At 62.9% G+C, this 24351-nt stretch overlaps 1 protein-coding gene across 3 annotated transcripts; it reads left to right on the forward strand.

Annotated features, from left to right (window-relative positions):
• Positions 1-8: 8 nt before the first annotated feature.
• Positions 9-24338, forward strand: ARHGEF16 (Rho guanine nucleotide exchange factor 16). 3 transcript variants are annotated; one of them, XM_033195779.1, is made up of 15 exons: positions 9-392; positions 8569-9181; positions 11651-11696; positions 12736-12905; positions 14443-14499; positions 15013-15173; positions 16883-17035; positions 17198-17327; positions 18527-18601; positions 19028-19120; positions 21113-21264; positions 21663-21851; positions 22760-22833; positions 23023-23124; positions 23670-24338. In XM_033195779.1, exons 2-15 carry the CDS (start codon positions 8588-8590, stop codon positions 23807-23809), a joined length of 2136 nt encoding a protein of 711 aa, XP_033051670.1. In that variant the 5' UTR covers positions 9-392; positions 8569-8587; the 3' UTR covers positions 23810-24338. The 3 variants fall into 3 exon arrangements, with proteins under 3 accessions (XP_033051670.1, XP_033051679.1, XP_033051659.1); XM_033195788.1 differs by having other exon boundaries at positions 263-427; XM_033195768.1 differs by having other exon boundaries at positions 263-411.
• Positions 24339-24351: the final 13 nt, after the last annotated feature.

Consider the following 24351-nt stretch of genomic DNA (forward strand, 5'->3'; position numbering starts at 1 on the left):
AGGGAAGGCGCAGGCACCGGGCGGCGGCGGCGGCTCGGAGGGAATCGAGAGGCGCAATCCAGTCCGGGCGATCACGTGGGCTCCGGCCGGCCCAGGTGGGGCTGTGACCTGTGACGCAGGCGGCGCCGCCACAGGTGCCCGGGACGCGCCCCGCCCCCTCCCCGACCCTCCCCGCCCGGGCCCTCGGACCCGGAGCCGCCCCGCCCGCCCAGCGCCCACCTGCGGGGCCGCAGCCGCCGCCCTCCCGCCAGACAGCGCAGGAAGTGCAGGAGGCGCCCCGGGCCGGACCGCGCGGCCGCAGGAGCGAGGCGGCTGCAGGATACGAGGGGATCCGGCGCTGGAAGCTGCACCGTCCGCGCGCCGCCCCTGCGTCCCTCCGCCCTGCGGCGCAGGTGAGAGCCTGGGGGACAGGTGAGCCGGGAGACAGGTGAGCCGGGGCTCAGGGGAGCCGGGGGAGGGGGGTAAGCCCGGGGGAGGCGCCGGGAACCCGGGGCGCCTCTCCTCCCCTCGCTTTTCCCGCAAGCCCCGCCCCGGGAGCCGCAACAACTTCGCGACCCTCCCGTGCCTCCGTCGGGGCGGGAGGGGCGGGGTTCGCGGGCTAAGCCGCCCCCAGGCAGCCCCCTGCTTGCCCCTGCACGCTCGCTCGCTGCCCTCTCTCGACCCCCAGTGGCCTCTTCCTCTTCCTAAAGGAAAACTTCCATGCAACCGGAACCTGGGTTCAGATTTGAGCGCGGAGGACTCTGGAAGCCCCAGAGTCTGAAAGAGCATGGGGTGGGGGGGCAGAACAGAGCGACCCTCCCGGGAGCTCTTTGGGGAATCTGACCCCCAAACCTGCTTTGGTCCCAAAAGTTCAGAAAAGCTCCAAGAAGGAAGAACCCAACACCCAAGACAAACCCAAACCACACGCCCCTCCCCCACCCCGTGGACCTGGTGGGCGGCGGCAGGGAGGGACCTGCTTTGTCTCCCCTGAGAAGGGAGGCAGGGAGGGGGAGGGGTGCGTCCCACCTACCAGGGAGCCCTGGCGGCTTGTCTTGGCTGCTCAGCCTCTTTCTGCGTCTGTGAAATGGGAACAGGCTCCCTTTTGAGATTTGAGTAGGTGAGGGGACTGAGGGAGTGGCAGTGATGGCAGGTCTTGGTGGCCTCTGCATCTGACCTGAATCGAGGCCTGAATCTTCTCTGTGTCCTTGAGGGGAACAGTCTGTGCACCACCTAACATGGGGGCCTAGGGGGTACGTGTGGGCCTGGCTTGGACCAGCAACAGGGTCCAGGTGCTGTGCATGGCTGCGGGCCCTGACACCTCCGTGGCATAGTTCCCAGGTGTGCCCGTCACATCCTGGCTCTTTGTGAACTAAGCAGCTCTCGGGTCCTCAATCTCCTCATCCGTAAAATGGGACTAGTAGGAGTGTTGAGGAGTTAGAAGATGTTGACCCACAAGTGTGCCAGGCAGACGTGGTCCCTGCTGTGCGATGCCCATGGCCAGCAGAGGGGAACGGGATGAGAGAAAGGTACTGTCCAGAGCAGGAGCTGTGGGCTGAAGGTGGGCACTCCCCACCCACCCAGTCCTGCTGGAAGGGAGGTGTCTTGGGGGCTTCCTGAAAGAAGTCACCTGGACCAAAGTCACCTGGAGGGTGGGATGGGCCCTCCCCCCTCCCCCAACCTGGACACTGGGGAGAAACCCTTGCTGGGGGTGCCTCCCTGAGGGCGCTGGCTCTCCAGGGGCCGTCTCTGACCCATAGGATCACCTATGTGGGAAGCACTTTCCACCTACACATGAGAAAACCAAGGCACAGAAGTGAAACAGTGAGAAGCGGCGTGCCGGGGTCCCCACAGCTCACATGTGGAGCGTGGGTCGCGTGGGTCCCCATCCTGAGGATGGCCATCTGTGTTCACGTTGTGATCCAGGTGCAGGCGCTCCCCGCAAGTTTGGGTCTGAGTTTTAGTTTTGGTTTCCAGATGGATCTGGGCTGCTCCTGTCCTTAGCGCAGTGGACTGTCTGGAGCAGCGTCCTTATTTCTAGTGACTCCCTGGCCAAGGCCAGAACCCCCACTGCCCCCCCGTCCCCGTTTGGGGACAGCCATCCAGGTCAGGACAGGGCCTGGCCAGCAGTCCCACCCAGGCAGGCCACATTCCCTCTGCACCTGGTTGGGTGGCAGGGGACCTATCCCCCGCGTGGGCACCTGTCGGAGGCAGGCTGTGGTTCCCACCCTTTGGGGAACCCCGTGAGTGGCAACAGAGCCAGGGACAGTGCCTGGGTTTATGGGACGTCTCATTCAGAGCCGGAGCTGGGGAGTGACTGGAATGCGCTTTGGGCTGAGCTGGCTACGTCCAGGTGGGAGGGCCAGATGCACTTCCCCGCCCCTACCATGCAGGGTGGCTCTCTGCTTAGCTGCCCAGGGTTTCCCCACCGCAGCCCTAGGGGCCTTGATCCAGATAACTGGTCTCTCCAGCAGCCTTGCTGACCAGTAGCCAGGACTCCTGACTACCAGCAGTGTCTCCAGACGTTGCCAAATGTGCCCTGGGGGGCACAACTGCCCCAGTGCAGGCCACAGAGCTGAACCCCTGGCCACCTTGCAAACGGAGCTGGCTGATGTGTGCTGCATGATCTACAAAACCAAGTCCTCCCCCAGATTATGTGACTGAGTCCGAAGTTTGGCTGGGCAGAATGACCGGAGTACAAGGGCACCATTGTGGCTTGAGTTTACATGCACTGAGGTTGGATGGACAGGTGCTAGAGAGGCCACACCCCACTGGGCCGAGTGGGGTTAGCCAGACCTAGAGGCCAGGGTAGGAGGGACAGAAATGCCCGAGGGTGGGATCACATGAAGCTGGAGGCCCGTGCAGCGTCCTAACTGGAGGGGCAGCAAACTTGGAGCAATTAGGTCCTGGTGGCCATGAAAACAGCTGTGCTCAGAGCCCCAGGCCCCAGCTGGGAGACTGTACTGCTGTGGGGATGTAGGAGGGACAGGGCTGGCGCCCACTAGAGTCACTAGAAGCCCATGTCTCCAGAAGGACGAGGGGGCAGGAGGGCGGGACTACAGAGCGGCACACCCAACCAAGGCTGGGTCTGAGATCCGGCAGATAGCCAAGGCCAAGTGCAGACAGGAACGGACAGGTTGGGCAGTGGCCCCTGAGACTGGCCAGAGACCACGGATTCCACCTGCTTGGACAGGCTGGGCAGGGGCCCCTGAGGCTGGCCAGAGACCACGGATTCCACCTGCTTGGACAGGCCGGGCAGGGTCCCTTAGACTGGCCAGAGACCACGGATTCCACCTGCTCACCTCTGCTGCACGCCTCCTCCTGCACAAGTCCCTCGTGCCCTGTAACTATATGTGTCAGGGATACCAGGGTGGGGTATTTAGTGGTAAAGGGAAAAGAGACAGCTCTGGGTCCCAGGGCTCAGCCATGGGAGGTCCTTTCCAGCCCACCCTGAGCAGCAGCAGCAGGAAGTCGCCCAAAACGTGGCACAGACGGGCCTGGAACCTCTGTGGGCTGCCCTGGCCCAGCCTCTGCTCACTTTGAGCAAAGTCCCCTTGCAAGTTGGTTCTTGGCACGGAACACCAGGGCCTCTCTGGGAAGACACAGAATCAAGGTAAGGAGACCAGGGCAGAGCACATGCCGAGGCAGGCATTTGCTTTTTAGTGCGGGAACTGAGCCCAGCTGTTTGTGGGGACATGAACAGGAAACTGTCCCTGCCCTGCAAGGGCTCACACACATGGGGAGACAGGAAAGACAGACAGCCTGCGGCTCCCTCTGCCCTGTGCATGCCTGAAGGAGCTTTCCTGGCAGCCCCCACTCAGCAAGTCAGGGCTGCCTTTACTGGGGAGCAGGTCTGCCACTGGCCCACGAGGCTGCTGCAGGGAATCTGACCGACCTCTGTGGTGCTGTAGCCCGGACAGCATGGCCAGCTGCTGAAAGGAGTCTGAGCTCTCAGCCCCTCCCCTTCACTGGCTCCAGGCACCAGGAGCAGACCAGCATCTCAGTGAGGAGATGGAGAGAGACCACTGCAGAAACCAGCTGGCATGCAGGAGCGACTTCAGGATACGGACCTGGCGTGGGGCTGGGGGTCCCAGAGGGCCCTCCCGGTGAGACACCTGTGCTCAGGGTGTGTGCACCTGGGCCTCCCACCAGCATAAGGCCTCTCTCCTCAATAGAAGCAGAAGCAATCAACCACCAGCAGCAGATGTTTGAGGAAAGTCCTGTGCCTGAGAGACAGAGGCCAGCAGAGGCAGAAACAGGAGGAAGTGTGTGGTGGGGGCACAGCTCTAGCAGCCCATGACAGAAAGAAAGAAACTCCCTCCAAACAAAATGTAATCCTTCCTCTCTAAGATAACAGAAGATGTTACACCCATAAAACAAGAGCAGGATGCCAGGAATGAAGAGCAGAGGGCTCTTTGACGATAATGAAAATGACAAGACCATGGGGCAGATAAGAAGATCAAGTAGAGACAACCTCACACAGAGAACGAAGTAGGGGAGGGAAGGTAAGGAATTAGGAGAAAACGCCAGAGCTTAATACTCATTAGTGGGTATTCCAAAAAGAGAAAACAGAATGGAAGAAATAATATGAAAATCCGTGCAGCCCTGAAGACAAGAGTGACCACATGGGGAGTTCTACCCAGTGCCTGGCTCAGTGAACAAACGTGGACCCTACGGAGGCACATCAGCATGACAGCCAGAGCTCCCAGCCTCCAGCAGGTGCCCCAGACCCTCAGTGGGGCCAGGGAGAACCACACACCGGTCATGATACGAGGAAGGGATCGGGGCATTGGGGCCCTTCCCCAGCAACTCTGAAGATGAGGGAAGGGCCCTTCCCGACTCTGGGAGAAAACCATCTACAGTGGGAACACTCGTCTCCTCGCCACCAGTCAGGAGAGAGGAAGAAACAAGACATTTTCAGGCGTCCAAAAGATGCCTCCCATGTGGCTTCCTGGTTCAGTGCCTGGGGATATACTTCAGCACAGTGAGGGCCTGGAGCAGGTGAGAGGGGACTGGGGGCCAAGCCTCCAGCCCCAGAAGCAGCAGAGGAGGTCCTGGGATGCGCCCAGAGTGAGGTCCAGAGCACCAGGCCCTCTGGAGAGGGAGGATAGGGGGTGTCTGGGAAAAACACAGAACTGGCCTGCCAAACGTATAGAATATATTCTCAAGAAGCACATGGCAGACGCTGGAACACTCAGGGAAATTTAACTGGGGAAAACCAGGCCGGTGGAATGAGAGAAAATCATTATTAACAAGAGGTGGGCAAGGCCTTACCCTGCCCCGGGGCTTAGCACCTTGTGCCAGCACAGACATCTGTGGGCACAGACATCGTGTGATGGCTGTGATGGAGTCCTCGTCCAAGAGGCAAGGAGCGGGTAGGGATGCCCATAGGCAGGGGGGCACTGAGAGCAGGCCGTGCCTTTTACTGGGGAAAGCTGAGGAGCCCAGAGTGGTGGCCTCTGGGGATCAAGGCAGCGTGGAGGAGGGGACACTGGGCTTTCATGCTAAGTCTTTGGTGCTCGTTGACTTTTGAAACGGTGTCTGTGTCTTCCTAGTTCTTTAGAAAAACTGAAAAACAGAAGGCAACGGGTGCGGGTGCCTGCCAGGGCCACAGCTCTCGAGAGACGGCTCCTGGGGGGCTCTGGCTTCCAGAGCCCAGGGCCCCTGCCACACCCCTAGGGCTCTCTGTTAGACCTGTGGGTGTGGCTGCCTCACTGGGAGTGGAGGTCACACCCAGCAATGGCTCTGGCTCTGGCTCGCCTGACAGGTTCCCGTTTGGGTGCCTTTTGGCAGTGGAACAGACTTTGACCTCTCTTGGGACAGCCGCCGCCAGCCAGGGAGTGCTGCTGGCCAGGGCCAGGGCACTGTCTCAGAGGACGTGGTCAGGGACAGTCAGGCCTGGGCAGTCTGGCCCCATTAGGGAGGAGGAAGGCCTCTATGACAGCCGGAAGGCTGAGACAGTGCAGGCTGGGGTCTCTGTGTTTGGGGGCTGTGGGGTCTTGGGGACATTTGTTTGGTGGGAGACCGGGCACAGTGACGATGTGGTCACATCAACCCATGTCAAATGCCCCCCAGGTAAAGAAATCACATTTAGAATAAAAGGACTGCAGGACCGTAGGCCGCCTACACTGGCTGCTCGCTGGAGTGCGTTCTGCTTGGCGTGTAGACAGAAGCCTAAAAGAAACAGATTTCTCAGCCAGGCCTGGGTAAAACGCAGACACGTTGCTGTGAGCGGGTGATCCTGGGATGGTGCAGACCAGCGTCACCCGGGTCAGTGTCATGGACACCAGCCCCGGGGGAGGCCTGTTGTGTCTGCTGCTGTCCTCGGCCGCTGATTCGGAATGTCCGGAGGAATGTGCCCTCCCAGCCAGCGTGGGGGCCGTCCCTCCCTAGGGCCTGGGAGGCTCAGCTGCACGTGTCTTCCTGGGATGGTTTTAGCAGAGAATCTGTGTCCTGGGAGAGTATGGTGGCTCCTGGGGCTGAGCAGGGACAGGGAGGTGTCCCGGGTGCCCTGCGGGTGCTCCAAAGGTGCGAACTCAGGTCAGTTGTGTGGCTGGCTGTAGGCAACCTCCCTGTAGGAAGTGACTTGGAGCGAGCGATCCAGCCTTGTTTTCCCATCAGAAAAATCAGTTTCCACCCTGGAGAGACTCCGGTCATTTTCATGTGTGTGACGTTCTGGGTGTATAGGAGGCATACTGAGTGGTGGCTCTTACTGTTTATATTTTTATGTTTTAAAAGGGAAAGAATGAAAGCAGTGAGTTTTCTCCGTGTTGTTACCTTTTGAACCTACAAAGCTCCCTGAGCGTAGGGAGCGTGAGCTTGTCTTTGATTCGGCAAGGCTTGGTCACCACAGTGTGGATGTAGGCCTCACACCGGCCACGCCTGTTACACACTTTGCACACTTTACCCTTACTGCAGGACCTTCAGGAGGTGGGCCTTGCTCTTATCGTGCCCATTTTACAGATTTTGAAACTGAGGCACAGGCAGCGTCACTTGACCACGTGCCTCGGTGAGGCTCCTTTACCACATGCCTCGGTCAGGGCTGCCCCCTGACACGTGTGGGGAGCCCCTGAGCAGCAGAGGGGAAAGCTGGGAGGCCTGGGAGACCAGACCCTCAGAAGCCATTGCTAAGTGACCTGAGGGTTGCAAGCAGCCTGGGGCGTGAAAGCTTGCTGTGGGCGTGAAAGACCGCTGTGGCGAGCCATGTGCTGTCACTCAGGAGGTGATGTGTAGCCACAACAGCCCCGCGAAGTGCCTGGAAACAGACCTCCAGGCCCGGCTCCTGCAGGCCGTGTCGGCTGGGGGCTCTGCACATCTTGTTCCCACGGGGTCCAGGCCACTGGGGCTCTGCCTGGTCACGTGTGCTCATAGTCATGGCAGCCGGGGAAGGCGCAGAGGCAGGTCGAGTGCTGGCTCTCCACGTTCCCACCTGCTGGGGACACATGTCCCAAAGCCAGTCACAGGACTGTGCCATTCCCAAGGGGCCGAAGGGCAGCCCTGCCTCGGGTCTGGAAGGAGGAAAGTGAGAAACAGGAAACAGCAGCATCAGGGGCAGGGCTGCCAGCCCCGGACCATGAAGGGAACAGTGCGGTAGAGATGGGCTCGGGGGCACATGCTGCCAGGAGGGACAGGCAGGAGGGTGGTGGGGGCGGGACTGCCCACGGGGTGTGGCGATCGGGCTCCAGAGATGTCTGCAGGTCAGCTCCTGCCCTGCGCTGGGTGGTGTACGTGGGACTGTGGCCTGCCACCACCACACCTGCCCAGTGGCCAGGTGTCATCCCAGACTCTCAGGCTGGTGTCTGGTGGGACTCCTGAAACCAGAATTGTCAGCCTTATGCCCAGTTCAGAAACGTGGAAAAATGCCAGCGTGTTGCTTGGTGTGTGGAAATGTTCCATGGACAGTCCGCCACAGTCATGTCACTGTGTGGCTGAGAGAGGGGAATCACACGGGCCTGGGCTCGGGCCGGGAGCATGTGGGCAAATATGCCCGACCCCCACCAGCAGAGCCTGGCTCGGGTGTCTGGAAGGCCCCAGTGAGGCTGTGGTCACTGCCACTGTGGCTGATGCTGACCTCAGGAAGCCCCCAGCGCAGCACCATCACCCTCGTGTTCACCACAAGGAAGTGGTTCCAGGAGGCTGCATGGCTGCCAGGTGTGAGCCAGGATTCCAGGCCAGGTCTGCAGGGCTCCAGGGCCATGCACCTGAGCTGCCCCACCTGCCTCCTGGCTCAGGAATGTGTCCTCAGCGTGTGCTGCCCGTCAGAGGAAGCAGTGCAGCCTCCCAGCCTCCAAGGTCCAGCCTCCCCCACTAAGCTATGCCTACCTGGTCCCTTGGAGCTCGGAGAACCAATATCTGCCTAATCCCATCCTGTGCCCAGCCTCCGGCGTCAGATGTGGCTGGCTCCCGGTGGTTAGGGCTGGCTGTGCCGCTGACCCACTCTGCTCCTGGCTGCGTTGCTGTCCTTGCACGCTGTGTCCTGGGAGCTGTACTGGGGCCCTGGCCAGGCATATGCGAAAGAGCAGCAGGGTGGACACCCCTGAGGGGACAGGGGAGAGCAGCCTCGTGAGACCCTCACTTCTGCCCTTTCCCCAGGACCCCACAACCACCCAGCATGTCCCAGCGGCACTCAGACAGCTCCTTGGAGGAGAAGCTCCTGGAATACCGCTTCCACTCGGAGCTCCGGCTGGATACCAGTGGGAACCCAGCCTCTGGGCTCCCGATGGTCCGTGGCTCCCTGCATGTTAGGGACAATGCCGTCTTCCAGCCCGAGGTCCTGGCACCCCCACAGCCTCGGTCCCCAGGGCATGAGGAGCCGCGGCCCATCGTCCTGAGCACAGAGAGCCCGGCGGCCCTCAAGCTGGGCACCCAGCAGTTGATCCCCAAGAGCCTGGCCGTGGCCAGCAAGGCCAAGACCCCAGCCCGCCACCAGAGCTTCGGGGCGGCTGTACTTAGCAGGGAGGCCGCCCGGCGGGACCCTAAGCTCCTCCCAGCCCCCAGCTTCTCCCTGGACGACATGGACATGGACATGGACAAGGATCCTGGGGGCATGCTGAGGCGGAACCTGCGGAACCAATCCTACCGAGCGGCCATGAAGGGCCTGGGAAAGCCAGATGGCCAGGGGGACGCCATCCCGCTAAGCCCGAAGCTCCAGGCTCTGGCCGAGGAACCCAGCCAGCCTCACACTCGGAACCCAGCCAAAAACAAGGTAGAGGCCTGCCCGTGTGGACCGCAGGGAGGTGCCGCTAGGCAGAGGGGTGGCCTTTCCGTCTCCACCACTGTCATCTTCTGCATCGTGGCAGCTGCCGTTAGTAAGCACCTGCTGCACGAGGACTCTCAGCTGCTTTATTCCCGTTTAGCGCAGTCTGTGAGCATGAAGATTCCGCCTTACAGACGAGGCAGCAGAGGCTCAGAAAGGTTGAGGGTTCTACCCAGGCCCCAGACGCTGGTGTCCCCGCTCCCAGCCTTGGTGGAGGGCAGATCCCTGGAAGGCCCAGTCCCTGTTTCCAAGCCCCAGACAGGAGCCAGCCTGCCTAGATGACAGGGTTCAGGGTGACCTTGCTGCAGTGACTGGCCTTGGCTCCATCTGCCCCCGCAGCTCCGGACAGGGACTCCGGCGGGGCAGCTGTGCACATTCCCGCTGTACACAGAGCCCTGCTTCCCTGCCTGCTGGCGGTGGCTCTAGGTCAGGGGCATGGTGCCGGCAGACCCTTCGCTGGGCAGGGTGTAGCCTGGCTGCATGTGTCACTAGGGTCCAGGGGACAGAGCGTCCTGCTGGGGCTCCTGGGCCCAGTGTCCCTCATCCTCGGAGTCACCATCCCTTGTGACTAGGGGTGAGGCCTTCATTTCAGGCAGCCCTGAGCTGGAAGCTGTGTTCAGGGAGAGTTGCATGGCACCTGGACACCCACCCAGCCAAGACTGGGACTCTGGCCACCCTGCTTGGTCTCTTTAGCTGGTGGGTCTGGGCTCAGGCAGGGCTGGGGTAGGGGAGGCGAGCTGCCCTGGAACCACCCATCAGGAGGCCCTGGCAGCCCCGAGCACCCTCAGGAATGCAGAGCAGATGCAGGGCTGGTCCCAGGAGCATCCTTCTTGTTGGGCGCCTTGCTCAGACGTGTTGGAAAACAGGCCCTAAGCATATGGGCTGCCTCCGTGAAGGACGAGGGTGGGGGCAGGTGCCGTGTGACCCAGGCGAGTTCCTGAACCTTCCTGAGCCTTGGCTTCCCCCTGTGGAAGCAAAGATCATAGCTGTCCTCTGGGCGTCCTCTGGACAGTGTCCACGGAAGGCACGTGCCAGAGCGTGTTCTTCACTGGTTGCCGTCACAGCTGCCTCCTCAGCCCCAGCTCCTGCCCAGACTGTGAGTGGCAGTGCCAGCCTCAGGGGACGCCAAGACCACCTGTCAGAATGTCCCATCGGCGTCCACTGGAGGCTGATGGTGGCTGAGGTGGGGCCCCCCCATGCCCCCAGCACCAGTCACCGTCCTCAGTCACGGCTCTCTCCTGCTGTGCCTACCTGAGACGCCCAGGACTCAGAAATGCCTCGGCACTTCTGCCACAGGCCCCTGCACCCCAGGGGCTGGAAAGGCCCTAGCACTCTCTGCACCCACAAGGACTAGGCCCACGGGGCTCGTTCTTTCATTCACTGTTGATTTCATGCAGTCAGCAGACACTTCCTGGGCACCTGCCACGTGCTTGGTGCTGGGGTTCCAAAGTGAGCCCAGGGGCATGGGCCTGGTCCTCAGAGGGCCACCAGGGCAGGGAGAATGCAGAGGGCTGGGCTGAGGGCAGCTCGGGGTTGCTGGGAGCACAGAGGAGGGGGCTCCCCGTGGCCTTGGGTCAGGGTAGGGTCCGGGAGGAAGGAGGGTTAGGGTAGAGGCAGACAGGAGGAGAGGACGGGGTCGAGGGGTGAGGGAGGCAACAGCTCCAGCCAGACCTGGAGGCGAAAGGGGGGCCAGGGGGAGCCCTTGAGGTGGGGTGCGGGGCACGGGGCTGAGGGTGCCAGGCCAGGTGCAGCTGGGAGCACCGCACGCTCCCAACCAGTAAGGGGAGTTTACAGGCCCCAACTCGTTCCGAGAAATCAGCCCCTTTCCTTCCGGGAACCAGCACACCTGTGGCGTCGGCAGAGTGTGGTGTCCCAGCCAAGGAGGGTGGGCCCTGAGCCGGACACCTGAGCCTGGGGGCTTCCCAGGAGCCCAGTCCCTCCCATCGCTTCTGCCATCCCGGCCTCCTGCTGGGGCCCCCAGGTCCATGCTTGGGGCTAGACACTGACTGACCAGTCCCTGCTCACCTGCCCCACCAGATCCTGGTCCCCAGGGGCCTGTGTCCTGTCCCACTGTCCCTTCACAGCCCTCTCCCCACCGTACCTGCCCTGCCCCCGGCTTCCCTCCAGTCCTGCTCAAAACTCTCCTGAGCATCCCTTCATGATGAGTTCAACCCTTCCTGCTCCTCCAAGCAGCCCTCCTGGACCTGACAACCCTCAGTCACCTGTCCTGCCTGCTCTGAGCCCTCCTCCCACCTGCCCTGGCCTCTGCTTGGCAGCCCTGAGGCCCTTTGGAGCTGACATCTCTTGGGCACAGCTTCGCACGTGGAGCCATGAGGTCTCTGGGGTCCCGAGGCAGAATCGCTGTGGGCCACATCTGTCTTGGCTGACAGCTGCGGTTTCTGTGTCTCTTTTGTGCAGAAGACGCTGGGGCGGAAACGTGGGCACAAGGGCTCCTTCAAGGACGGTGAGTGTGGTTTTGGGAGGCACCGCGGGCTGGGCTGGAATCCAGTTGAAGCTGGACTCACTGGGCCGCCCTGGGGTGCGGGTGGGCCTTGGTTTGGTGTCTCGGGGTCACCAAAGCTGTTGGACGGGATCCTTCCAGAGGCTGAGGTCCTGAGGTCCCGGTGGCTGGTCTCACCATGTAGCCCTGATGAGTCTAGAAAGTTCCCTTGGACTCTATTCTATGTGTTCTGAAGGGCAGGGCACAGACAGAGCCCCCAGTCTTGCCCTGAACACCCCAAATGTGTACTGGGCCCAGCCTACGGTGGCCATGTTGGGGACCAAGGCCAGATCAGAGGGTGCCGGCCCCACGCCGTGGGCTCTTCCCGGACTCTTTGAGGCTAAAAGGCAGCCGTGTGTTGGGGCCTCCAGCAGGGGTGGCAGTGGTGTACACTCAGCCTGCTGAGGGGGAGATGAGAACATCCCATAGGGAGGTTGACATAGGGAGGTGCCCGCTACCTGGGTCAAAGTGCACAGGGGTGTAAAGAGATCAGAGGCAGTGAGGCCTGGGGAGGGCTAAGGCCTCAAGTGCCCAGCTCCAGACCTGAGGCCCCAAGACACAGTGGCCCCCTCCAGCCCCCAGAAGCTTTGTGGACAGGGACGGGCCCAGGAGGGGGTCCCCAGGCCTCCTCTACAGAAATCTCTGGGAAGTGTCCCAGGAGGCAGCAGCGATGCCCCGTGTCTCAGGGTAAGGCTGGTTGGGGGCTGCTGTGAGGGTTTGGAGGCGCCCTGAGCCGGGACCAGCCCATTTCAGGTGGGGCTTGTGGCACAGAAGAGGTCTTGGGACTGGCGCCCAGCCTGGGTCAGTCCCCTCCCAAAGCCTCCCTCTCCCATACAGCCATGAGAGCCTGTGGGCGCTAGAGGACCTACCCGGGAGGGTGTGTGCTGCCTGATGTCATCATGGGCTCTGAGATGCCCTTGGGAGGGCTCAGCCAGCAAGTTCTAGGGAGGCGCAGCCTTTTCCAATCCCCCAAGGCCACAGCTCATCCTCCTTCTCTCTCTAGACCCCCAGCTCTACCAGGAGATCCAGGAGCGGGGCCTGAACACCAGCCAGGAGTCTGATGATGACATCCTCGATGAGTCCTCCAGCCCCGAGGCAGCCCGGAAGATGGACACCACCATTGTGGTCAAGAGCTACCGGCCTGCCCAGGTCACCTGGAGCCAGCTCCCGGAGGTAGCGCCGGAGGGTGGGTGAGGCTGCCCCACAGAGGCAGGCGGGCAGAAGCCACGGGTCCCCCCACTGTTCCTTCCCCAAGCCCAGGTGGCTGGTCCCCAGCAGCAGCCCAGTCCTCCCAGGGAGGGTGGGCAGCCTTCCCAGAAGCCCCTTGGCTGTGGGTGGCGGACCTGGGAGTCTCCCTCCTGTGCCCTCAGAGTCACCCTGCCCATGCAGGGCCCTGCGGTCGTGCGTGCGAGGGCCGGCCCTGCTCAGACTGCCCTGCAGGGAGCTGCGGGCACCATGAGTCCCTTCCCAGGGGCCCCACCCCAGAAGAGGGCTAAGGGGTCTGCGTAGGGAGACAGCTGGGATGGGAGGGGCCGTGGCTTGGAGCTGAGGCCAAGGCCAAGCCACTCCTTCACTTTCCATATCTGAAACTGGGGACCTGTCCCTGTGCTTGGGGGACAGGGACCTACCCCAGGTGGACCAGCATGTGACCCGCGCCCTGAGGCCCGAGGGAGGGGACCATGTGGCCGTGGCCGTGGCGGGAAGCAGGGAGGGCGGGCCCCCACCTATGGTACAATGGGGCTCCTTGTTCGCCATCCAGAGGGGCTGGTACTGCAACCGCCCACCACGCTCCATGGTGCTGCGTACCCCGGGGCCCTGGCCAGGGCAGGCCCAGTGTGGGGTGAGGGCAGGCAACGGGCAGCCTCCCCACAGATAGAAAGGTCTGGAAGTGCAGTCTTACTCCCCTGCTGGGAGCTGGGGGCGTGTGGTCTCCCTCTGTCTGGGATAGTGTCCAGTACTGCACCCTGGTAACTGCCAGAGATTCTGACCCTGCATAGGAAGGAGGCACTGGCTTGGGGAATGGGGGACTCACCTTTGGCCCGGGCGCTGTGGGAGGCCATTCTGCCCGGCCCAGTGAGGAGCAGAGCACGAATCAGGGTGGCCTGAGTCCTGCAGAGGGGAGAGGGGACCCCCGGGCAGTGTAGCAGCCCCGCTGGTCCTGACGCGCTCCACCAAGCGAGCCACGCTCCCGCCAAGGCGACCTGCCAGCTGTGGGCCCCGAGGAGGAGGGAGCCTGGGCGGGCACAGCGTCACCCATACCTTCCAGGCAGGGCACCGACTCGCCTCGCCCAGGTGGGGTCTGAGTCACAGTCCTGCCCTCCACACTTCCTCCCTGGGTGGGCTCCACGCCTGTCCGTCTGCCAGGAAGATCTTTGGGACAAGATCTCCCCCCGTCCTCTGGCCTTTCCCTCTGGATGCCCCATGCGCTTTCTGGGCTGCTCCGGGGCTCTTTGGCTGGGCGGGGGTGGGGGCGGCTGCCCTGAGGAGGGTCCACAGAGAGGAAGATGACGGGGATAGACCCTGGGCAGGACAGGCCTACTCCAGGATCGGACCTCCCTGAGCCCTGTGGGGTGGCTGTGGGTGTTCTGCCCAGGCCCCCGCCTCTGCTGGCCATGTTGGCCCTGGTCCATCAGGAGGAGGAAAGAAGGGAGACTGTGGCCCAGGCTTCCAGGATGTGTGACCTGGAGCTCCTGGGCCTGTGTCCCCCCAGGTGGTGGAATTGGGCATCCTGGACCAGCTCTCCACTGAGGAGCGGAAGAGGCAGGAGGTAAAAGGGCCCTGGCTGGGAGGGGAGGGCCCTGGGCGGGAGGGCTGTCCCCCATGGCCTGGGCCATGCAACACCCAGGGAGGGGTAGCAGCCACAGTGGCGGCACCCAGCCATCCCTCTGCGGCCACCTCCAGCGCCAGGCCCCGTCACACTCACCAGCGCCTCACACAGGCCCGGGCTATGCCTCCACCTGCACCAGCCCTCACAGAGCCCTTCGCACCACCGGGTAAATCCTCGGAGTCCAGGAGCCGCCATCTTCCCCATTCTGACGAGGACGGGGGTCGCTGCCTAGCTTCCTGCGGCTCATAAGGCACCCGGCCAGGGGCACCCAGGGACGTCGGGCTGGTGTCTCCAGGCTGGCCATCCTGACAGTCCCATCCAGGGGTCTGTCCGGGGCTCCTGTCCCCACCGACCCCTGCCACCCGGGGCATGTCCTCCTGTTCCGAGAATCGGTCACCGAGGCACACCCGTGTCCAGTGTCCCTGTGGGGCTCACCCAGGCCCCTCTCTGCAGGCCATGTTCGAGATCCTCACGTCGGAGTTCTCCTACCAGCACAGCCTGAGCGTCCTGGTGGAGGAGTTCCTGCAGTCCAAGGAGCTGCGGGCGACCATGACCCAGATGGAGCACCACCACCTCTTCTCCAACATCCTGGATATCCTGGGTGCCAGTCAGAGGTGAGGCCACGCCACAGCCTTTGCACAGGGTCCTCTGCCAGGAAGGTGCCGCTCCCCATGGGCACCGCACCGTCGTCAGCAGGCCCTGGGGAGCCTGAGCTGCACCTTGATTGGGATGGTTTAGGGCAGCTGCTGGCTCCCATGGAGGGTGATGACCTCTGATGGTCCTTGAGGCCACCAAGAGCTGGCCCCAGGGCCGGGCTGACCCCTGGGGCTGTGGCATCCTGGTCGTTCATAAGATGTGGAGCACTTCCCAGGGGTCCAGCCCTGCCCCACTGCCAAGCACCATCCCACCAGGATGCCCAGCCACAGACGGCTGTGTGACCCAGGCAGCGGTGGCCACAAGCTGCTCACCTGTAGGCAGGAAGCCTCTAGTTGCAGCTCTGGGTCATGTTCCACCCAAAGGTGTCTGGTGGCTGGACCTGAGCTCTGGTTGCAGGGCCTGGAGGTGGAGGAAAGGCCGGACATGCAGCTGCAGCCAAGCACGAGGGTGTGCGTGGGGGGTGGGGGGTGTGTGCATGGTCGGGTGTGTGTGAGTGGGCCTCCCATGGCCTCCTGGGTCCTTATCCACGGGGACTGCAGGTCCATCTCCTGGGGCTTCTCTAGGGCAAGCAGCTCTCGGGATGCTCTCCCTGCAGGAAGCATGGCTCCTGCATGGGTGGCAGGCCCAGTCGGGCCCAGTGAGCAGGGGGAGGAGGGACTCCCGCTCACCTCCACGCTGGGCAAGGCAGTCCTCTGAAGGACAGAGCTCTTGGGGTGGGAGGACCTCCTGTGGCAGAGGCTGGAGACATGGATGTGGTCTCAGGTTGGGTGCTCTGAGGGTCTGCGGGATGGACGAGGCTCCGGCCACCGCCTCACACACCAGGTGACCATCATGGGTTCAGCCAAGCCCAGCCTTGGTGGCTCTGGCTACCCATGGCGGCAGAACCCCGGCAGCCGTGGCCTAGCTCTTACCAAGTGTTAACTCCCTTCGTCCTGATCACCCCGGGCCGAGGCCTGGGTCACGGAGGAGGTGAGGGGCTGGTAGTCACTTCCAGGGAGTCTGCCAAGAGCCCACACCTGGCCCCCAGCCTTGACTGTTCACTCAGAACGGGGTGGGGGACCCAGGGAAAGTCAACCGGCAGTTCGCGAACCCAGCTGGGAGCTCAACCAGCAGAGCTGCCTGGGACTGGGGACTCGTGCTTGGAGGGGGTGGCCCAGGCATCGCCCCTCTTTGTGACCCAGAGGCTGGGCTCTTGTGCCTGTCCCCTGAGTTTCCGTCCTTGAGTTTCTTCCCAGGAGCAGGCTGGTGCAGCAGTAGGGCCCGGGCCTGTGTGGAGGCCCAGTCATGTTAGCTGGAAGGAGCTGGAAGGGCAAATGGCACCAACTGGACAGGGCACCAGGACAGGAGGCCCGAACGGGTCCACCTTTGGAGACAGCCCCTGGGGCTGCCGCTGGACAACAGAGGGACGGTGCCAGTGTGTGGGATCGTGGCGGGGGGCTCTGTGAGGAGCCCCAGGCCTCTCTGACCACTTCCCACCTGCCCTCCCTGCTGTCCTGCATCCCAGGTCCGGGTCCCGCCCCGAGTGCTTGCTGCGTGCTGCCTCTGGGAGCTGAGCTCAGCTCCTGCCACGTATATGTATGTGTGAGTGTGCGTGCCTATGCACGTCTGACACATGGGGCCCGACCACCAGGCCCGTGGCACCCTCCTCACCCCTCCTTGCCTTCAGGTTCTTCGAGGACCTGGAGCAGCGGCACAAGGCCCAGGTACTGGTCGAGGACATCAGTGACATCCTGGAGGAGCATGCCGAGAGGCACTTCCACCCCTACATCGCCTACTGCTCCAACGAGGTCTACCAGCAGCGCACGCTGCAGAAGCTGACGTGAGTGGGCGGCCCTGAGGCCCCGAGGGTGGCTCGGGAGCGTCCTGCACCCTGGTCTCCCAAAGCACATTCCTGCTCCCAGCCTGGCTTCTGCAGGTGCTGCCTGATTTAGGTACAGGCCGGCCATGCAGAGCCTGGAAGGACAGCCTTGTCCTCTTGCAGAAGCAGCAACGCCGCCTTCCGAGAGGTCCTGAGAGAGATTGAGAGGCGGCCAGCATGCGGGGGCCTGCCCGTGCTCTCCTTCCTGATCCTCCCTATGCAGCGGGTGACCCGGCTGCCCCTCCTGACGGATGTGAGTCCACGGCCTGGGGCTGGGGCTGGGCACACTGTCCTGGGGTCCCACTGCCGGAGCCCCCCCTTGATTACCCTTTTGTGACCTTCTCCTCCAGGCTGGCCTATGATATTTTAATAGTTATGATCCTAAGATGACTTTAATAACCAGGATAACTTTGTGGTCGCTGCCACCCACAGACCTCACTGTGCCAGGAGCTGTTCCAGCCCTTAGCGAATTTGTGTTCACTTACTCAATGGTTCATGAGGTTTAGGCACACTGACGAGCTGGAACTGGCATCACCCAGAGCCCTGCTGAGCCTCCTCCCAGCCCCTGCCCCACCAGTCCTCCTAGATGTGGCAGCCCTGTCCCCAGCACCTTCTCTCCCCGTTCTGTGGATGCAGAGAGGGACTCAGAGGAGCTCACCAGCGTGGGGTGTGTGTGTGGGATGCCAGCCCACACGGCAGAAGGCACATGAGGGTAAAAGGTGTACACACAGACGCACACGTGTATATACAGTGCACATGTACTCATGTATATGTGTGCCCATGTATACACAATGCGTATGTATCAATGCACACCAATACACACATGCCTGCACACATGTGCACACACTGCATTGCACATATACATGCATGCACATGTGCGCACAGTGCACACACACGTTTGCATACATGCACACACAGGCACTACACACACATGCACCCAGTGCACACATACACATGTGGATGCATACACATGCAGGCACACATGCATGCACACGGTGCACAGGCATATTCGGACGTGTGCGTGCTGCCCGTACACACAGCCTCACACATGGCAGGACTGAGCTAAGCTCCCTGAGGCTACACATGGCAGAACTGCCCAAGCCAAACAGAACCTCAAATTCCTGGGGACCCCAGAGATGTGCAGAAATGGGGCTGCCAGGGGCCTCCACGGACGATTCCCCAGGTTGGATGGAGAGGATGGAGATGGCCAAGAACGGGAAGGGAAGGGTTCCAGGCAGGGGTGCTAGCTCCTGTTCCCACTCAGCCTGCCTGAGGACCTGGCAGAGCTCCAGGTGGTGCAGAGGCCATTCAGGGGCTGGTGGTGGGGCCCTGCAGGAGCCCTCTGGCAGCAGCTCTTGACCACCCTGCAGCCCCAGGGTCTGGTGTTGGTGGGAGCCTCCACACCTGGGATGCCAGAGCAGACTTTGTGTCCCACGTCTTTTGTTCATCCAGACGCTCTGCCTCAAGACCCAGGGCCACTCCGAGAGGTACAAGGCCGCCAGCCGCGCACTGAAGGCTATCAGCAAGGTAAGATGGGGCCTGGCCCCAGCCCCGCCCGAGTCCTGTACCCCAACCCTGTCCCCACCCCACCCTACCTGGTGGCATAGGGCTGGCTCCCCCTACCTTCCAGGGCAACGAGGGTTCTCAGATTATCCATCCCAAGCCTTTCACAGTGCTGACAAGGAAACTGAGGCCCAGAGGTTCTCAGATTATTCATCCCAAGCCTTTCACAGTGCTGACAGGGAAACTGAGGCCCGGAAGTTCTCAGATTATCCATCCCAAGCCTTTCACAGCGCTGACAAGGAAACTGAGGCCCAGAGCCGGTGGAGCTCTCGCACAGTTGATGGGCAGCCAGGGGCTGGCTGGGCAGGAGTCCTGGGCACACAGTGGACCATGTGGGCTGTACCAGGGCCCTGCAGCACCAGCCCCTCACACGGGGACCATGCCCTGCAGCTGGTGAGGCAGTGCAATGAGGGGGCCCACAGGATGGAGCGCATGGAGCAGATGTACACGCTGCACACACAGCTGGACTTCAGCAAGGTCAAGGTAGGTGGCCCCAGACATCAGGCAACTCAGACCACTTCCCACTCAGCCTGCCCTGCTGGCCTGCGCGTGAGGTCACACCCCTGAGCCTGAGGGCTGGAGAGTGGGTGCCTGCCCTCATGAGGCCTGGGGGCTGGACCTCCTAGGGCTGGTGCCTTTGGTCTCTCCAGGCCTCAGTCTCCCCATCTGGGAGTGTCCCTTGTGTACCCCTCTCCTACTCCCACTGGGTGGGCCTCTGTGGCCCTTGTTGCATCCCCAGGACTGCACGGGCAAAGGGTAGACCCCAGGTCCTGAGTGACCAAGCAGAGGGGGCAACAGGAGTGGCCCTGTCAGTGCGCTTGACCGGGGCCAGGGCTCCTTGCTGGCCCCTCAGGGGCTGGGCAGGGCCTGAGGACAGAGGGGAGGAGACGGGGTGATTTCAGGGCTGGCCCAGATCTCGTTTCCCAGTGAGGCCCGGATTCTGGGTAGGGTGAAATATTTCCAGCCCAGGTCCCAACAGCCCTAGTCCCTGCCCCAAATGGACAGGGCTCAGACCTCTCCCTCCAGAGCCCACCACCCACAATCCCATACACTGGTCCTGTCCTCTGTTGTCCCAGGACAGCCCAGGGCCCCTCCCACAAGGCGGGTCTCCTGTCCTGGTGCTCCATCCAGTGGGTGCCCTTCAGGGAGGAGCAAGGAGTGGGTGACAGGCTACAGGCCACCCTCACTCAGGGCCATGGACAGCCGAGTAAGGGTGCAGGGGTCCCAGCTCGGGGAGGGGGCTCCCAGGGTGGGTCAGGGCAGGCTGCCTGGAGCAGGCGTCAGAGTAGTGACTTTGCGCCGCTGTTGCCGAGCCCACACCCGTGCAGGCCTCACACTTGTCTCCCTGATTCTGTAACATCTGCCCCTGCCAGAGCAAGGACCCCCTCCCAGGCCTGGCCCACCCCCGAGTGGGGCTCTCACCCCCACGTGGTCTTGAAGTTGGTCTTGGAAACAGGTGTGGGGGATGGCCTCCAGGCCCATCCAGGAGGGAGGGTGGTGGCAGAGGCCTGAAGCAGGAGGTGAATCTGTAGTGGGCACAGGTAGGGTGGGCGGGGCCCACAGGGAGCAGGTGGGGAGGTGTCAGCAGTGGCTGAGGAGCGGGGGCTGGTGGGCAGGCTCCTCATTCCCACGCTGCCCACGCCACCACCCTGTGCTGCCACCCGCACTGCAATGTCCACCCCCATCATCCCCACACCACCCATCCTGTCGCCCTCACACCGCCCATCCCCATCGCCCCTGCGCCACCCACCCCCATCGCCCCCACACTGTCCACCCACATCGCCCCCGCACCGTCCACCCACATCGCCCCTGCACCACCGCCCATCCCCATCGCCCCCACTGTCCACCCACATCGCCACTGCACCACCGCCCACCCCCATCGCCCCCGCGCCGCCCACCCCACCACCCCGTGATGCCACCCTCCACTGCGATGCCCACTCCCACACAGCCCACCCCCACTACCCCTGCACTGCCCACCCCCTGGCCTTTGCCCTCTCTCTGCCCTCCACTGACTCCAGGAACTCAGCACCAGGCAGCGGGAAGGGTATTCTGTGGCTCAGGAGCCAGGAAAGGTTCTAGACATGGAGCGTGGCCATCACGGAGGGGCCTGCCCCTGCCAACCCTCCCTCAGGGCTGAGCAGGCCCTTGTGCCCAGGAGGCCCAGCGTCTGCGTCATCGCCCTGGAGCCCCCCCACCACGGAGGAGCGAGGTGCACGTGGAGACTGCCCAGCACTGGCCTTTGGGTCCTGGCTTGGGGGAAATGTTCAGTGGTCGCCCAGCCCTGGGCTGTCAAGCAGGGTCTGGTCCAGGCGCACCTTGATTTGAGGCCCGGACACATTGTGCCACTTTCCTCTATCCAACCCCTACTGGGGACAGCCAGCTGGTCACCTAGTCCAGAGGCAGGGGTCAGTCCGACCCGGTGCTGTGCGTCCTTGACCCCCTGAGGACCTGCTCATCCTGGCTCTGTCCCCCCAGTCCCTCCCACTGATCTCTGCCTCCCGGTGGCTGCTGAAGCGTGGGGAGCTGTTCTTAGTGGAAGAAACTGGACTTTTTCGAAAAATCGCCAGTCGGCCGACGTGCTACCTGTTCCTGTTCAACGATGTCCTGGTTGTGACCAAGAAGAAGAGGTGGTGCTAGGGCAGGAGGGTGTGGGGAGCCCCGCTCCGTGGATACTGGGCCGCTGGCCCTGGGGCAGGAGGTTGGGGGAGTCGGCCCTGAGCCCCTCTGACCTCAGCACTGGGGCGCGGCTTCCACTCGGCACATGCTCTATGTGACACTCGGGGGCAGGTGGCGCTCGCTGTGCAGCCTCTGGCCTCCTCTGCAGACCAGGGTCTGCCTGTGCCAACCATGAGGACTCGAAAGCTGTGGCCTCTGTTCTGTGGGATAGGGGAACTCTTGGAGCCTGTCTGTGGCTGCCTCCTCACCACTGCAGGGGAGCCGGGTGGGACCTGGACAGGAGCCCAGCAGGCACCGGGTAGGAGCTGGGTGGGACCGTCCCACCAACTGACTGCCCGTGCCCCCACAGCGAGGAGAGCTACGTGGTCCAGGACTATGCCCAGATGAACCACATCCAGGTGGAGAAGATAGAGCCATCTGAGCTCCCTCTGCCCGGGGGCGGCAACCGTAGCTCCTCCGTGCCCCACCCCTTCAACGTGACCCTGCTTCGCAACAGTGAGGGCCGCCAGGAGCAGCTCCTGCTCTCCTCAGACTCTGCGTAAGGGGGCTCCCGGGAGGGTGGTTCCCAGGCCCCAGGCACATTAGCTCCACGGGGACCGGGTTGTCTGCCTGCTTCACTCGCTGTTCCACGGCCGGCTCTGAACACCCACCGTGCACCTGGCCTTGCCATAGGTGCCGAGGTAGAGCCGGGGACAGAACAGAAACGGCCTTGTCCTCGTGGCATTTATGTTCCCGGGAGGGGACGCACCAACAGTTGGGTGGGAACAAGAAAGGAAACAAGGTGGGGAGTGGGGTGCGGGGGGAGCCGTGAGGAAGGCTCAGCCCACGTGAGCAGAGGGTGGTGGGGCTGGAGGGTGGGATTGCTCGGCAGAGGTAGAGGCATGCCGAGGCCCCGAGGCAGGAGAGCCCTGAGGCCCTGAGGGCATAGCTGCAGGCAAACCGCAGTGCTGCTGGGGCGCAGCGAGCCTGGCCAGTGGGGGCCAGTTCAGACAGCAGGGTGGTCCTGGCGCTTGAAATGGGAGTGGGCACTGATGGGGTCTCTGCAGGGCCCCTGTGGAAGGCTCGCAGCTGCGCCAATCTCCATATTCCCTCTCAGCTCCTCTTGACCGAGGATAGCTCTGGGTCCTGTTTCCAAACGAGGATGCTGGGGCCAAGTCTGCCACAGCAAATGGAGGGGCAGGGAGCTAGGACCCAGTGCCAGGAAACGAGGTGGTCTTGGGTCCAGCAGGCTGGGGTCTGGGTGTGTGGCTGCTACCCAACTCTGTGACCTGGGGCTGGGGTGACTTGGGGGTTAGCCTGCCTGGCACAGTCTGCCCAGCCACTCCTGCCCACCCCCACCACCCATCTTCTTGCCATGGACCCCCATGGGTGGCTGTCAGAAGTCAGGGAGCATCAGAGGGGCGGGATCGGCCTCCAGGCCTGACTCGTGCTGTCTCTGGCCCCCAGGAGTGACCGGGCACGGTGGATCGTGGCTCTCACACACAGTGAGAGACAGTGGCAGGGCCTCTCCAACAAAGGAGGTGAGTGCGGGCTGGGCACTTTGGCCCCCACTGTAGCCCAAGGGAGCCTGGCACCTGGCCTTGTGGTGGGGTCCAGCAGTCGGGGGATGGGGTGCCCCGGCCCCAGGGGTGTGTCTGCTGGAGGCCGTCGGGGAGTGGAGCCTGGCCCACGCCTCCTGATAGCCCTGTGATGGCCACTGCCCTACCCAGACCTGCCCCAGGTGGAGATCACCAAGGCCTTCTTTGCGAAGCAGGCAGACGAGATCACGCTGCAGCAGGCGGACGTGGTCCTGGTTCTGCAGCAGGAGGACGGTGAGTGTGGGCATGTCGGGCACAGATGGGCAGGCTTGGACAGGTGGGCGTGAGTCAGCATCCAGCATCCGGCCAGGTCCAGAGCATGCCGGGCTGCAAGCTGACCATGCGCTTACAGCCTGCCTCACCCTCCCTCGAGGGCTTCCTCAAAGGGGGCACTCCCACATCCCCAAGCCCAAAAACCATGAACCCAAAAGTGAGTTCATGGTCACTGTGTCCCATGTGGGGAGGAGGAGGTCTCTCTGCCCTCCCAGGGAATCCCCGCTCAGCCGGCCCAGCACGAGCCTGCAGAGGGCAGGCAGGGCGCCTCCTCATGCCGGGCAGAGCTGCTCAGCCCAGCACCCTTCTCAGTGGCGAGCACCAGAGCTGGGGCCGGGTGCCTGGTGACCGTGAGCAAGTCCTCAGCAGCTGTCTGCTCTGAGGCAGGAGCGGGTGGTGGGTTCTAGGAGAAGCCTGGCCCTGGTGTGCTCATGCAGAGCAGCTCAGAGGGGCCGGGGGACCCACGGCCTTCCTCTCACCTCCCTCCCACCCCTATCCGTGTTCAGGGTGGCTGTATGGCGAGAGGCTCCGGGACGGAGAGACAGGCTGGTTCCCCGAGGACTTTGCCCGCTTCATCACCAGCCGTGTGGCCGTGGAGGGCAATGTCCGCAGGATGGAGCGTCTGCGGGTGGAGACAGGCGTGTAGCCTTGGTGAGGCCAGCCGGCGGCAGCACAACCTGTCCCCTGATCAGCAAGTGGCCGTGCCTGGCTACAGAGAGTGTGAGGGCCTTGTCTTGAGGACCCAGCCTGGTTCCCTGGGGCTTCCCAAGACCCTGTGACTGTGGTGCTGGGCTCCGTACACTTGACAGAAGGAAGATCACATGTCCCTCGAGAAGCACCCCCAGTCAAGCTCGAGGGGCCACGCCGTGTCCCAAGGAGCCCAGCCTAGTCCCATTGGCTGGCTGGGCATCTCTCAGCTGCTGGACCCTACCACCTCCCCACTGCACCCACGGGGCAACTCCACCCAGACTGATGGGCACAGGGGGCACCATTAGCGATTACTGGGGACAATGTGAGGTCCCCTATGCCCTTCTTAGCCCCATGTGGGACAGGAAGGACCCTGAGTGCCCAGAAGTGCCCCACGTTCTGAGAGGGGGGCCGGCCGGAGGGAGGGGACCTGGCAGGGAGATTTCGGTTTTGAGGTTTCTAAATACATTAAAGTTGTTTCTTAAGAACCTGGATTTTCAG

Source organism: Trachypithecus francoisi, unplaced genomic scaffold, assembly GCF_009764315.1.
Source record: "Trachypithecus francoisi isolate TF-2019V2 unplaced genomic scaffold, Tfra_2.0 Contig01621, whole genome shotgun sequence".
NCBI classification, from domain to species: domain Eukaryota; kingdom Metazoa; phylum Chordata; class Mammalia; order Primates; family Cercopithecidae; genus Trachypithecus; species Trachypithecus francoisi.

Coding starts and splice junctions, on each gene's coding strand:
- ARHGEF16 (XM_033195779.1), top strand. CDS start 8,588: ATGTCCCAGCGGCACTCAGACAGCTCCTTGGAGGAGAAGCTCCTGGAA. Junction 11,697..12,735: donor CAAGGGCTCCTTCAAGGACG/GTGAGTGTGGTT, acceptor TTCTCTCTCTAG/ACCCCCAGCTCTACCAGGAG. Junction 14,500..15,012: donor AGGAGCGGAAGAGGCAGGAG/GTAAAAGGGCCC, acceptor CCCTCTCTGCAG/GCCATGTTCGAGATCCTCAC.